General features: G+C 43.5%; 1 protein-coding gene across 1 annotated transcript in view; it reads right to left on the bottom strand.

Annotated features, from left to right (window-relative positions):
* YTHDF2 (YTH N6-methyladenosine RNA binding protein 2) overlaps positions 1 to 11,118 on the bottom strand; it is a 30,511-nt gene extending 19,393 nt beyond the window's left edge. Inside the window, exons 1-4 of the mRNA XM_018057048.1 lie at positions 10,588 to 11,118; positions 10,065 to 10,089; positions 9,409 to 9,488; positions 4,679 to 6,265 (exon numbers count right to left, since the gene is read on the bottom strand). Of these exons, the coding sequence (XP_017912537.1) occupies positions 4,679 to 6,265; positions 9,409 to 9,488; positions 10,065 to 10,089; positions 10,588 to 10,614 (1,719 nt within the window). The 5' untranslated portion in view covers positions 10,615 to 11,118. The remainder of the gene's footprint in view (positions 1 to 4,678; positions 6,266 to 9,408; positions 9,489 to 10,064; positions 10,090 to 10,587) is intronic.

Raw genomic sequence — 12,242 nt, 5'->3', positions numbered from 1 at the left:
CCAAGCCAGGCTTCAGCAATACGTGAACTGTGAACTCCCTGACGTTCAAGCTGGTTTTAGAAAAGGCAGAGGAACCAGAGATCAAATTGCCAACATCTGCTGGATGATGGAAAAAGCAAGAGAGTTCCAGAAAAAACATCTATTTCTGCTTTATTGACTATGCCAAAGCCTTTGACTGTGTGGATCACAATAAACTGTAGAAAATTCTGAAAGAGATGGGAATACCAGACCACCTGACCTGCCTCTTGAGAAATCTGTATGCAGGTCAGGAAGCAACAGTTAGAACTGGACATGGAACAACAGACTGGTTCCAAATAGGAAAAGGAGTACATCAAGGCTGTATATTGTCACCTGCTTATTTAACTTATATGCAGAGTACATCATAAGACACACTGGACTGGAAGAAACACAAGCTGGAATCAAGATTGCGGGAGAAATATCAATAACCTCAGATATGCAGATGATACCACCCTTATGGCAGAAAGTGAAGAGGAACTAAAAAGCCTCTTGATGAAAGTGAACGAGGAGAGCGAAAAAGTTGGCTTAAAGCTCAACATTCAGAAAACGAAGATCATGGCATCCGGTCCCATCACTTCATGGGAATTAGATGGGGAAACAGTAGAAACAGTGTCAGACTATTTTTGGGGGCTCCAAAATCACTGCAGATGGTGACTACAGCCATGAAATTAAAAGACGCTTACTCCTTGGAAGAAAAGTTATGACCAACCTAGGTAGCATATTCAAAATCAGAGACATTACTTTGCCGACTAAGGTCCATCTAGTCAAGGCTATGGTTTTTCCAGTAGTCATGTATGGATGTGAGAGTTGGACTGTGAAGAAGGCTGAGCACCAAAGAATTGATGGTTTTGAACTGTAGTGTTGGAGAAGACTCTTGAGAGTCCTTTGGACTGCAAGGAGATCCAACCAGTCCATTCTGAAGGAGATCAGCCCTGGGATTTCTTTGGAAGGAATGATGCTAAAGCTGAAGCTCCAGTACTCTGGCCACCTCATGCGAAGAGTTGACTCATTGGAAAAGACTCTGATGCTGGGAGGGATTGGGGGCAGGAGGAGAAGGGAACAACAGAGGATGAGATGGCTGGATGGCATCACTGACTTGATGGTCGTGAGTCTGAGTGAACTCTGGGAGATGGTGATGAACAGGGAGGCCTGGCGTGCTGCGATTAATGGGATGGCAGAGTCGGACACGACTGAGCAACTGATCTGAACTGAATGCAAGGAGCAACTCTCCCTCTATCCCAGACTACTCCCAAGTTGAGATAGAAGGAAAAATTGACTGTTGCTGCCTTTTTTTTTTTTTGTCACTGCCTTTTGAATATCTGACAGAGCTCTCTCAAAAAAAATTTTAAGAAAAAGGCTCATGGCAATGTATAGCACAGCCAAGATCTTCAAAAAGCATATCCTTTGACCCAGCACTTAAGGATAGGTGTGAATCAATATTTATATCTTAGAATGTTAAGAGTGAGTGAGTGAAAGCCACTCAGTCATGTCCGACTCTGAGACTCCATGGACTATACAGTCCATGGAACTCTCCAGCTCAGAATATTGAAGTGGTAGGTAGCCTTTCCCTTCTCCAGGGGATCTTCCCAACCCAGGGCTCAAACCCAGGTCTCCCATACTGCAGGCGGATTCTTCACCAGCTGAGCCACAAGGGAAGCCCAAGAATACTGGAGTGGGTAGCCTATCCCTTCTCCAGAGGATCTTCCAGACCCAGGAATTGAACCAGGGTCTCCGGCATTGCAGGCGGATTCTTTACCAACTGAGCTATCAGGGAAGCCCCTTAGAATGTTTACAACAGTGTTACTTTAGCCGGGAAAAATGTATAAAGAAGCTGACATACTCAACAGGGACTGGCGAATTACAGTAAATCTTTGATAGAACACTATGAAGCCTTCAAAAGTGATGTCACAGAAGAAATATTTAACAATTAGGGGCAAGTTCTAAACAAATGCACAAAGAGTTTACAAAACAGTATCCGAGGTATACAACAAAGTAAACCACATATCCAAGTCACTGAAATTTGCTGGAAGTGTCAAGCCAGACAGCTAAGATATTCAAGCCAGACAGATCTTGATAAGGTTTTGATATTGAATTAGATCATGTGACAGAACAAGGCAAAAATGGCCGCAGTTCTGCTTCACTGTGTTCTGCCAAGAAACATGCCCAATCACGGAACTTTAGAACAGCTGTGACATCATTTTCAGGATGAAGTATTAAGTATTTCCCTACTGACTGAGTTACCATTTGGTCAAAAGATCTTTTGCAATCTTGTAAATAATACCAAGGCAGACACACAAACACCCCACTTGAGGGAGTTAACTGCTTCAATGAGCTATCAGTTCCATTCTCATGAAACTTGTTTTATCTTGGAAGCCTAATAAAGACTAAAAAGTAGTTTATAGTCAGTTATGTAAGCATGTTAAAGAATAACAATGGGCAACACAGGAGTAAGGCAATACTGACTGAAAGGGTAACTGGATTTAGAAGCAATCGTAGGGACCTTCCTGAAACCTCAGCAAGTTTTTCTTACAGAAAGTAAACTAAAAAGTAATCTGACACAAGTATAATAGCTTTTATTTTTATTTTTAGTGATTAGTTCACCTGAGAACAACTGGGGTACTCACTCATCAAAAGTCTTTATGGAAGATCCATCAGTTACCTTAACAAAGACCCTAGCTTGATTAATACACTCACTCTTTGAAAATACAATGCTGGTCAATGTATCTTACACCTTCTTATGAAGTTTTATCATTCACTGAACCACTCAAGTGAATTTAATACCTGATAAAGACTGAACATAAGTTAACAATCCTCAAACTTGCTACTTCATTTTTAAACAGCTTCCCCACCAGTTCTAATATATACAGAATGATCTTAACAGTTATGCTGTACATTCCAAAAAATAGTCCTGTCTTTGCCTTCTTACTTTTAAAACCACAAGATGTAGAACAGAACTTTGCAGATGAAAGCAAGCAGGTTCTTAATATATGACACTATGCATGTTGCAAGTGATTACACCAAGCACCTGGATGCCCCTCACACACATTAATAATCTGCTCTGCCATTACATGATGCCCAAAAAGCCAGTCTCCTCTCTTGTTCCTCCAGAAAGAGAAGCCTGTGCTATGACATACTTAGACCCTTTCACAAGTTTGGCAAAAATAATCAACTATCTTTTTTCTACAAGATTATGGAGAATTTTAAGTTAAATTATTAAAACTCTAGGAAAGGAGCAAGTTTTTTTGACAGCCAACTTTCCAGTAATCTGGCTCTATCTCCCCAATACTTTCAGCATTACTGACAAGTATTATCTTTATTTCTTATTTGTCCGTACATACTGGAAGATAAAAGTCAACCATCCTGTTTTAGGCAACTACAGACCTCTGATTCTGTGTTATGGAGGTGGAGAATCTACCTGAGCAAAGTTATTTCTTTGAGCAGTCATTCACAGAGGGAAAACAAGTGCCTCAGGTCCTAGATCAAGTACAGAAGATCCCTATGAATTAATGACCAATTCAAGGAGAATATATTTACATAACTGGTGCTGCTGCTAAGTCGCTTCAGTCGTGTCCGACTCTGTGTGACCCCGCAGACGGCAGCCCACCAGGCTCCTCCATCCATGGGATTTTCCAGGCAAGAGTACTGGAGTGGGGTGCCATTGCCTTCTCCACATAACTCTGTTAGGTTTTGTTTATTTTACGTTTGAAACTAACCACTCAGGATTCTATCATTAATGAAAAAAATTTTTAAGTATTACCTCCTCGCCATTATCTTCTCACCTACTTTCTACATTTAAATATGTTTAAGTTCTGGATAATACATGACTGCTCTGACCAGTATTTTATCATTTGCTTATGGTCCTTACACAGTCAATGCACAGGACCAACTCTTTCAAATAAATTCAACCTTTTGGTATAGATCTATTCCCCATCACTCTGTCCAAGATAACCCACCTGTTACAGAGGAAACAAGAAAGTGGATCTTTAGGAATACAGCAAAATGTTAAGAGCAAGAGGCCAGCTTTATCTGACCATCTGTTTTTCAAGTTTTATAAAATAAACCTTTCTAATGGGAAAAAGATCTTGGAAAAAAAAAAATGATTAAGCAGAACACTAAAAAAGATAGGAACAAGGAAGAAAGTTCTGAAAAACATCCTCCTTAACAGTCAGTTGTCACCAGGCAGGCAGAAATGTTAGGGCTTGGTGACTCTTGAAAATAACCAAATACCCAGCTAGGCCAAAACCTGCAACAGAATTTTTATCTTTTTCTCTGCCACATACGGCCTCAATCTTTTCCTACTTTCAGTTCTGTTTCTTTTACTTTAATACTCCCTTTGTGTACTTTCCAGACTCACTCTTCACCTGTTCCTGCATCACATAAAGTCAGTTTCTCTATGGTTTCTGCTTTCCTTTAACTTAAACCCACATCTCTGCCCCCTATTAATATTCCCACACTCTTTCACACTAAGGTTCAAATAGTAAGACCAATTATCCTCCCATAAAGACTTGAACTGTTAAATGATACTTGTGTTATTTACAAAGCTTTATTAACGGTTGAGTATTATACTTCCGTTCTCTCTAGTTCCTTCTCCTTCCCTTAAAGTCTTAAAAAAGGGTTCCCTCTCCTTCCCTTAAAGTTTTAAGAAGGGTAAGCTGGTTACCTTTTTAACACTTTCTTCTTCCTCTTGGCGTTTCTCATAGTGTGAGAAGTCATCAAAAATGGAAGTGGTGTGCTTGTAGCTGGCTATGATTTTCAACACCTGCTTAGCTTTTTCCAGAGGCACTTCTTGAGTGTCCCTGGAGTTGGTCACTGGTTTATTCTCGTTGTTCTCTAGGCGAATGTGTCGCAGCTGGCTATTGGGAACGTCCTTCACAAAAATCCACCTGACATCAAAACGGCCCTTCCATTTGTCCTGGGACCACACACCTGCACATGTGTTGTAGTCCACAGCAGATTTCATTTCTGCAACGCCACAGAAGTGTCCACTGCCGTTGACACTGAAAAGTAAGTAAACGGGGCCTTTCCCGTTCATGGAGCGGTAAGCAGCATCCAGTCTCTTGTTACCATGCTCTGTGCTGCACCAGATATTATACTTAATGGAACGGTGGATATCGTCCTCGGAGTAGCTCTTAATGATGAAAACCCGGCCATGTTTCAGATTCCAGTCAAAATCCTTGGGGTTATAGTTATTAATGGACCGCAACTTCTCCAAGACCGGATGAGGTTCTGAAGGAGTAGATCCAGATCCAGCCTGAGTCTGTCCTACTCCATTACCATCCACCCCATTATGACCGAACCCACTGCCACGGTTCCGAGGTGCTACCCAGCGGGTTGGCTGAGCTGCCTGCTGCTGCACTGACAGTTGAGCAGGCTGTGGTGGAGGTGGAGGCAATGGCTGCGTCTGTTGCCCTACTGATGCCTGTGCCACTGGTGGGCTATTGTTAGCCTGCTGACCTACAGGCTGCGGAGACCCTTGGGTTGGCTGCTGACCTATATTCTGAACCAAAGCCTGTGAGGGGGCTTTTGCCACAGGACCTTTGTTATCCCAAGTTCCAATATCCATGTTATGCTTTATTGGGGGTGGTGGAAGACTTGACCCTGCAATGCCATTCTTGGTCTTCAACTTGGGTTGCTGTTTTGCAGGCTTGCTAGCAATATCAGCCCAAGATGCTGGTTTTGGAGGAGCAATGGTAGCTGGAGGCAAACTATTGGAAGCCACGATGTTACTAGTAATGGACCCACTACCAACAGCAGAGCCTACAACTTTTGGAACATTGCTTGCAACTTCTGTGCTACCCAACTTCAGTGCTGCCATCCCTTGGTCTATAGTATTCATGCCAGGAGCCTTATTGAGGGTCTCACTGGCAAAAGCTGACTGTCCATCAATCATGGCTCCACCTAAGGAGCTAGGTGCATAAGCATAATTGCTACTATATCCAGAGCTCTGAGTAGACTGTCCCTGAGAACTGTTATTTCCCCAAGCTGAGAAGTCAATCCCACTGGGAAAGAAATTAAAACCATGCTGACCAAGAAATGGAGTGCTACCCAGGGCTCCTGGTTGTCCAAACATTGCATCTGGTAGAAAGTGAGGCTCTCCGTTGCTCAGCTGTCCATAAGAAGTTAGATAGGGCATGGCTGTGTCACCCCCAGTAGACCAAGCAGCTTCACCCAAAGAATAGGAGAAGCCAATGGAGGGACTGTAGTAACTGGGTAAGTAGGAATCTGACATGGCAGTATATGCATTATTCTGTGGAAGAAAAAAAAAGGCAAATTAGAACTAAACACAAAAATAAATAAAACAACCAGGACATTTCCTCTCCGAATTATTCATATAGTACGAACATTTCAGCCATTACCATAAAAAATGAGTGTTTTTTTTCAGATGGTCTCTTCCCATAAACTTGCTGGTATTTTTATAGACTGAGATATTTTGGTTTAATCATTGAAGTGTTTAAACATTTAAAACTAAACTGACATACACTGAACACAGGCCTTAGCTTTTAGTGCTTCAATTCAGAAAAAGGAAAACGCAGCATCTCACCAAGTATAAGTCCTGTTCTGTGAGAAAGAATGTGTACTTAGCCACTCAGTCATGTCTGACTCTTTGAGACCCCAGGGACTGTAGCCCACCAGGCTTGTCTGTCCATGGTGATTCTCCAAGCAAGAATACTGGAGTAGGTTGCCATACCCTCCTCCAGGGTATCTTCCCAACCCAGGGAGAACCCAGGTCTCCCACATTGCAGGTGGATTCTTTCTTTACCAGCTGAGCCACCAGGGAAGCCCAAGAATACTGGAGTGGGTAGCCTATCCCTTCTCCAGGGGATCTTCCCAACCCAGGAATAGAACCAGGGTCTCCTGCATTGCAGGCGAATTCTTTACCATCTGAGTTACCCAGGAAGCCCACTCTCTGAGGATGCCTTTATTAAAACCACTATCTCTGGACTGAAGGAATGGGAATACTGGCAGAACAGAAGAATATTCAAAAGAGTTTCCTATTAAAACTGCATTGTATAATAAGTAAAACAAAAAGAACTAGAAATTTCAATTTCTATCCCCAAAATCTGTGCAGCCATTGCCCAACCATAAACCAAAAAGAAAAGTTCAATACATCTAGTTTATAATATAGCTTTCTGGCAGACCATCTGAGAACATCAGTAGATGCCACTATTTAATTATAACCTAAAATTTTTAAAAATGAAAAAAAAAATTATAACCTGGAAAGAAAGTGCACAGTGGCTTCCAGAGGATTCAAAACTAAACAAGTATTGCTATTTGTTCTGTTTCATCTATAAAAGTAAAGGGTGTAGCTAAAATGTACACTTAACTTTTCCATTAAAAATAGGAATTAATTTCTAAAGGCATGGTACAGTCCATATTTTGCCTGACGCAGGATACAGCATGCTTGGGGCTGGTGCATGGGGATGACCCAGAGAGATGTTATGGGGAGGGAGGTGGGAGGGGGGTTCATGTTTGGGAACGCATGCAAGAATTAAAGATTTTAAAATTTAAAAAAAAAATTAAAAAAAAGGAGTCATCCTTGAGAATAACAACCAGAAAAAGTTTCACTCAACTAGTCTTCACATTAGAAAACATTACATTGTAAAAACATTCTTTCATCAGTGCTGACAGTATTTTAACTTTTTTTAAAATAAACCCTGTAACTCACAAAGCAGTCCCTTAAATCAAAGTAACAGACACATACAATTGGTTTCTATACATGCAGAGTCAGCTCAACTCAAAAATAAGAGTGCTTTACCCTAACTTCCAAAGAGCTCTGGTATCTAAGAACCCACTAACTAGTCAATAGGGAATGTTGTTCTTGAGAGACTTGGATTATCATAACTATTAATATGCTACGTCTGTATTAGTTCGTATTATCAAAGCCAAGAGTACTTCTCCCTGGCCACTAAAACACATCTCTTGAAGATTAAATTTTTCAACTACTGCAGTTTAATTAAATAGTGGTGCTTTTCTCTACCAATTTAAAACTTCCTTTTAAAAAACTAAGTGACATATACCCTCAAGTTTATGAAAAACCTACGTCTCAAAGATAGTGTTATAATTTTAACAGCCCCAAATTCATTATAAATAAGAAATTCAGTCTACACTTAATAGATTAAGCCTGAAGTATTCCAAATAATGTGATAAAAACTGGTTAAAAAATAGATCAAACTCTCTTGACAAACTACAAAGATTCTCAAATTATGTCTTCTCAACCAAAATTTATATACCCCTCCAAGTTTTTCAAGACATTTAAGTTTTAGCTTTCTTTTTAATAAAACAAATGCACTCATTATCACAGGTTTTGCTATTATAACAGCTGAATACCTACACCTCATCTGGCAGGTTCCCACATGCCCCTGAGCTCAAAACTCTGAATTACACAATGTTTCACAAGAACTACCTAGAATTATGTTTCCAAATGCTCTCACTCTCCCTGTTATGATTATGTAAGCAAACTACTTCAATAGCAGGAACCCAGTGATAGTTCATTCCTCTACCTTCTTCCCTACTTTTCCTGATTAACTGGTTGTCTTCTGTAAAAACTTTTCCCCAATCACTTGCTTAAGTGGTTTCTACACTTTCAATGCAGAAACTTTTACATAAGGAATCAAAGAGTTTTACGTAACAATTAGGCCCGAACATGCACTCTCACTAATATGTCAAGTTATTCAAGACTATTATATATATCACAGAGCATCTGTTCAGAATTTATATAAATGTTCCATAAGCTTCTCTATCTTCTAGGATATTCCAAATGAGTTACTGTCAATTTTCCTTTTGGCTAATTAGTCTGGGGAGTTATATTTATTAGCTACAACTTTGAGGCTGTGTCTTTGGGATTCAAAATACTAATACAAAGAACTGCCAAGTCAAAAGTTTTTGTGTGCACAGGTCATGTTCATACATGAACCTACATGCAACTCATCTTCATATTAGAAGATAATTACATTGCAAAAACTGAATTCCATTTTTCTTGATCTATCTTTGTGCTAAACACTATCTTATATTACTTTAAATCCATTTTGTAAATTCTATAGATCCCCAAAGAAGCCAATGTGAAAAATGTTTTGGGGGTGAAAATATTTAACACAGAAAAGTACTCTTAAGTTTCGCACTGTTATATTCTTGGTAAGGAGAAGAACTACTCAAACAAGTGTTGCTGTTAGTACACTATAAAATGTTATCAGTACTAGCCTCAGAGAATTGTTTGCTCACAATAAAGATGAGAATCTTAACAGCCTACAACATCTGTAGCAACATTTTTTTTTTATAACATGCTGACTGGTATTAAGAAAGTCCTCCAGGGAAACTTAGATTTATTGATAGAGCAAAGAATAAACGTATACTACATCCTAAGATCAAGCATGTAAATGGTTAACTACTCACGGGCCTTGCCTGTGGACTCAAGTAAGGTTCAAAATCATCATCGTTTAATCCATCCTTTTGATGTACAGATCCATTTTGTACTAGAGGAAAAAAATTCCAATTAGGAGTGTCTCAATCGTACAATCTACCTCCCAAATTAATCAAATTACCTCCTAACAAGAGAAAAACCTTACTAAACAGAGCAAGTTAAGTTTGAATTTCAAAACGGTGAAGATGAGAGTGAATGCTGAGCAACAATTTGTCAGTGAAAATGTCTCCCTCCACCCAGAGAAAGTTGATCTAAAAAGGTCATTTTATTGGCTCCTCTAGATTTCAATTCCCTCCCGCTTCCCCTCCCCCACCACATGTGAGTACTTCCAGAGTGTGATCCACGAGGATGAAAAACAAAGGCCTTCTAAGACCTACAGGAAACTAAGGACCTGGAACATTTCAAGACCGATTCCACCCCCCACTTCTAATGAATTACTCCTTGTTCACGAAAAAGCTGTTCGTCAGCTGCAGGAACACACCGAAGGGGTCAAACACTTAAGTGTGTGAGGCACCTGCAAACTAAGCGGCTTCCGAACGGTCCTCTCCCCGGGGCGCTTCCCGGAGACCCCGCCCCCCCACTCCGGGTCCCCTCGCCCGCCCGGGGCCACCGGCGGAGCGGTGCTCACCTTTGTTTCCTTGACCTTTTGGTCTCTGCAGGCGAAGGAAACGTCGCCGAGCGGCAAGTCGTCCGAGGAAGAAACGGAAAAGGAAAAACAAATTAAAGCCGGGCCCGAGAAGGGAATAAAGGCGCAGGCCTGAGGAGCGGCGTCAGGAACGGGGGTGGAGGAGGAGGCTGAAGATGGGAGGCGGGGGAAGTGCGAAGCCGGAGGGGGCCGCGGAGAGGAGCCGGGGCAGCGCCACAAACAACGCGAGGGGGCCAGGGCTTCAAGGAAGGGGAAGGAAACAGGAGAAAAAACGAGGCCCGCTGAGAGGAAGGGACGCGGCGCGGCCGGCGGGTCCGAGGCCCGGGGAAGAGCGGGGAGAACGGGCCGAGGGCGAGGCGCTGGGCGCGGCCGGCCTGAGAGGCTCGAAACCTGGCCCGCGAGAAGCGCCGCCTCGCCTTGGCCCGACTGGGGGCGGCGGGTCCGGGCCTAGTCAGGCTCCCTCTCGCCTCACACAATGGCCGAGGCATGCGGGCCGGGCCTGTACCTGCTCCAAGAGGCTGCTGGCCGACATGACTCTCGGATCCTCACGGGTGAAGACGGCGGCAGACTCTCCTCAGGGCGGCGGCGGCAGCGGATGAGCCCCGGCGACGAGAGCAGGCGGCGCGGTGGCGGCTTTGTCCCTGACACTCGGGGGCCTCGGCGGACGCAGCGGAGACACAGCGCGCGGCTCGGGCTCCGGCTCCGACTCGGCGACGCTCTAGCCCGAGAGCTCAACGCCCGTCTCTATGCCTTTACGCGCGCGCTCGCCCCTCGCAGCCGAAATAAGAGCGCCGGGCGGCGGAGGCGGTCGGCGCGCGCGGCGCGACGCTGACTCTCACAGTCACTCACCCACGCGGAAGGGGCCCGGCGCGAAGCACCCCGGGAAGGCAGAGGCGGGACCGCAGCGCCCTCTGGTCGTGTGGAGGAGCGGAAGCGGCGCGCGCGGCCTCCCCGCCCCCACCGCCTCGGGATTGGGGCCTAGGAGGGTGGGATTGGCGGCCAGGGTTGCACCACGAGGTTTTGACTAACAGCTGGAGCTGAAGAGAGGCCGTTTAGCTTGAGGAAACCTACAAAAGTTGGTTTTTCGAGGAAGAAGCGACCCTCGAAGGCTGAGCGACCTTAAACCTGCTTCCCAGTTGCGGATGGCGCACTCCCCCTCATATGGGAGGGAACACAAACGGGAGTCACAGATCCCTCAGGGAGTTCAAAGGGACCCTGCCCTGAGAAAGAAAGCCGTCACCTGCTTATCCTTTTCTGTTATCAGGCTACAAGAAAGAGTACCCAGAGAACAAAAATATTCACAAAAAATCTGATCCCCTGAGAAAGAGATTTACCCTTTGGCGGTTACAGGCAGAAGAATCTACAATTCTTTTTCAGGAACATCGCTGGCCCCCATGATAATCTGTTAAACTGTGGATTTTCTTTCCAAGAAAAACACATCTACACAAAATTTTACTGTTCTTTCAATGAGCCCTTACCTGGAGAAGGAAGGAAATTCATGCTCTTTAAATACCTGCTGTAGACTATGCTTTGTTGTTAGGTGTTTTCAAACATATTGAAGGCTTTCAGCATCAAAACAGCTGTCAGTCAGTCCAGTTTACAACTGAGGGAACAGAGAGGTTAAGACATGTGCCCAAGGTCACAAAGCTATTAAAGAAGTTTGTCTGACATTGAGAGGAACATAATAGTGGCCCTCCAACCCCAAGAGAAATCATATGTATTGAGGAGGTCTAAAGGATGGGGATGGCACTCGTGATAAAGAACCTGCCTACCGAAGCTGGAGACACAGGAGATGCAGGTTCTGTCCTTGGTTTGGGAAGATTCCCTAGAGGAGGAAATGGCAACCCACTCCAGTATTCTTTCCTACAGAATCCCATGGACAGAGGAGCCTGGTGGGTTTACAGTCCATGGGGTCATAAGGAGTCAGACAGGACTTAGCAACTGAGCACACACAAAGGGTGGGCAGAAGCATTTTTCATCAGAGGCAAACCTGACTCGTGCAAGGATATTTGATATGGGACAGCCCATTACCTAATAGCTTTTGCTTTTGCAAATAGTAGTAAACAGATGAATAATGCACTCTTAAGGGTCAACCTGATACCATCCATTCCCTGGATACAGGAAGCTTTGGTGGACTCAGTAGTAAAATAAGTGATAACA

This window comes from Capra hircus, chromosome 2 (assembly GCF_001704415.2).
Source record: "Capra hircus breed San Clemente chromosome 2, ASM170441v1, whole genome shotgun sequence".
Lineage (NCBI taxonomy): Eukaryota > Metazoa > Chordata > Mammalia > Artiodactyla > Bovidae > Capra > Capra hircus.
This window is presented reverse-complemented; position numbering and strand designations above follow the sequence as displayed.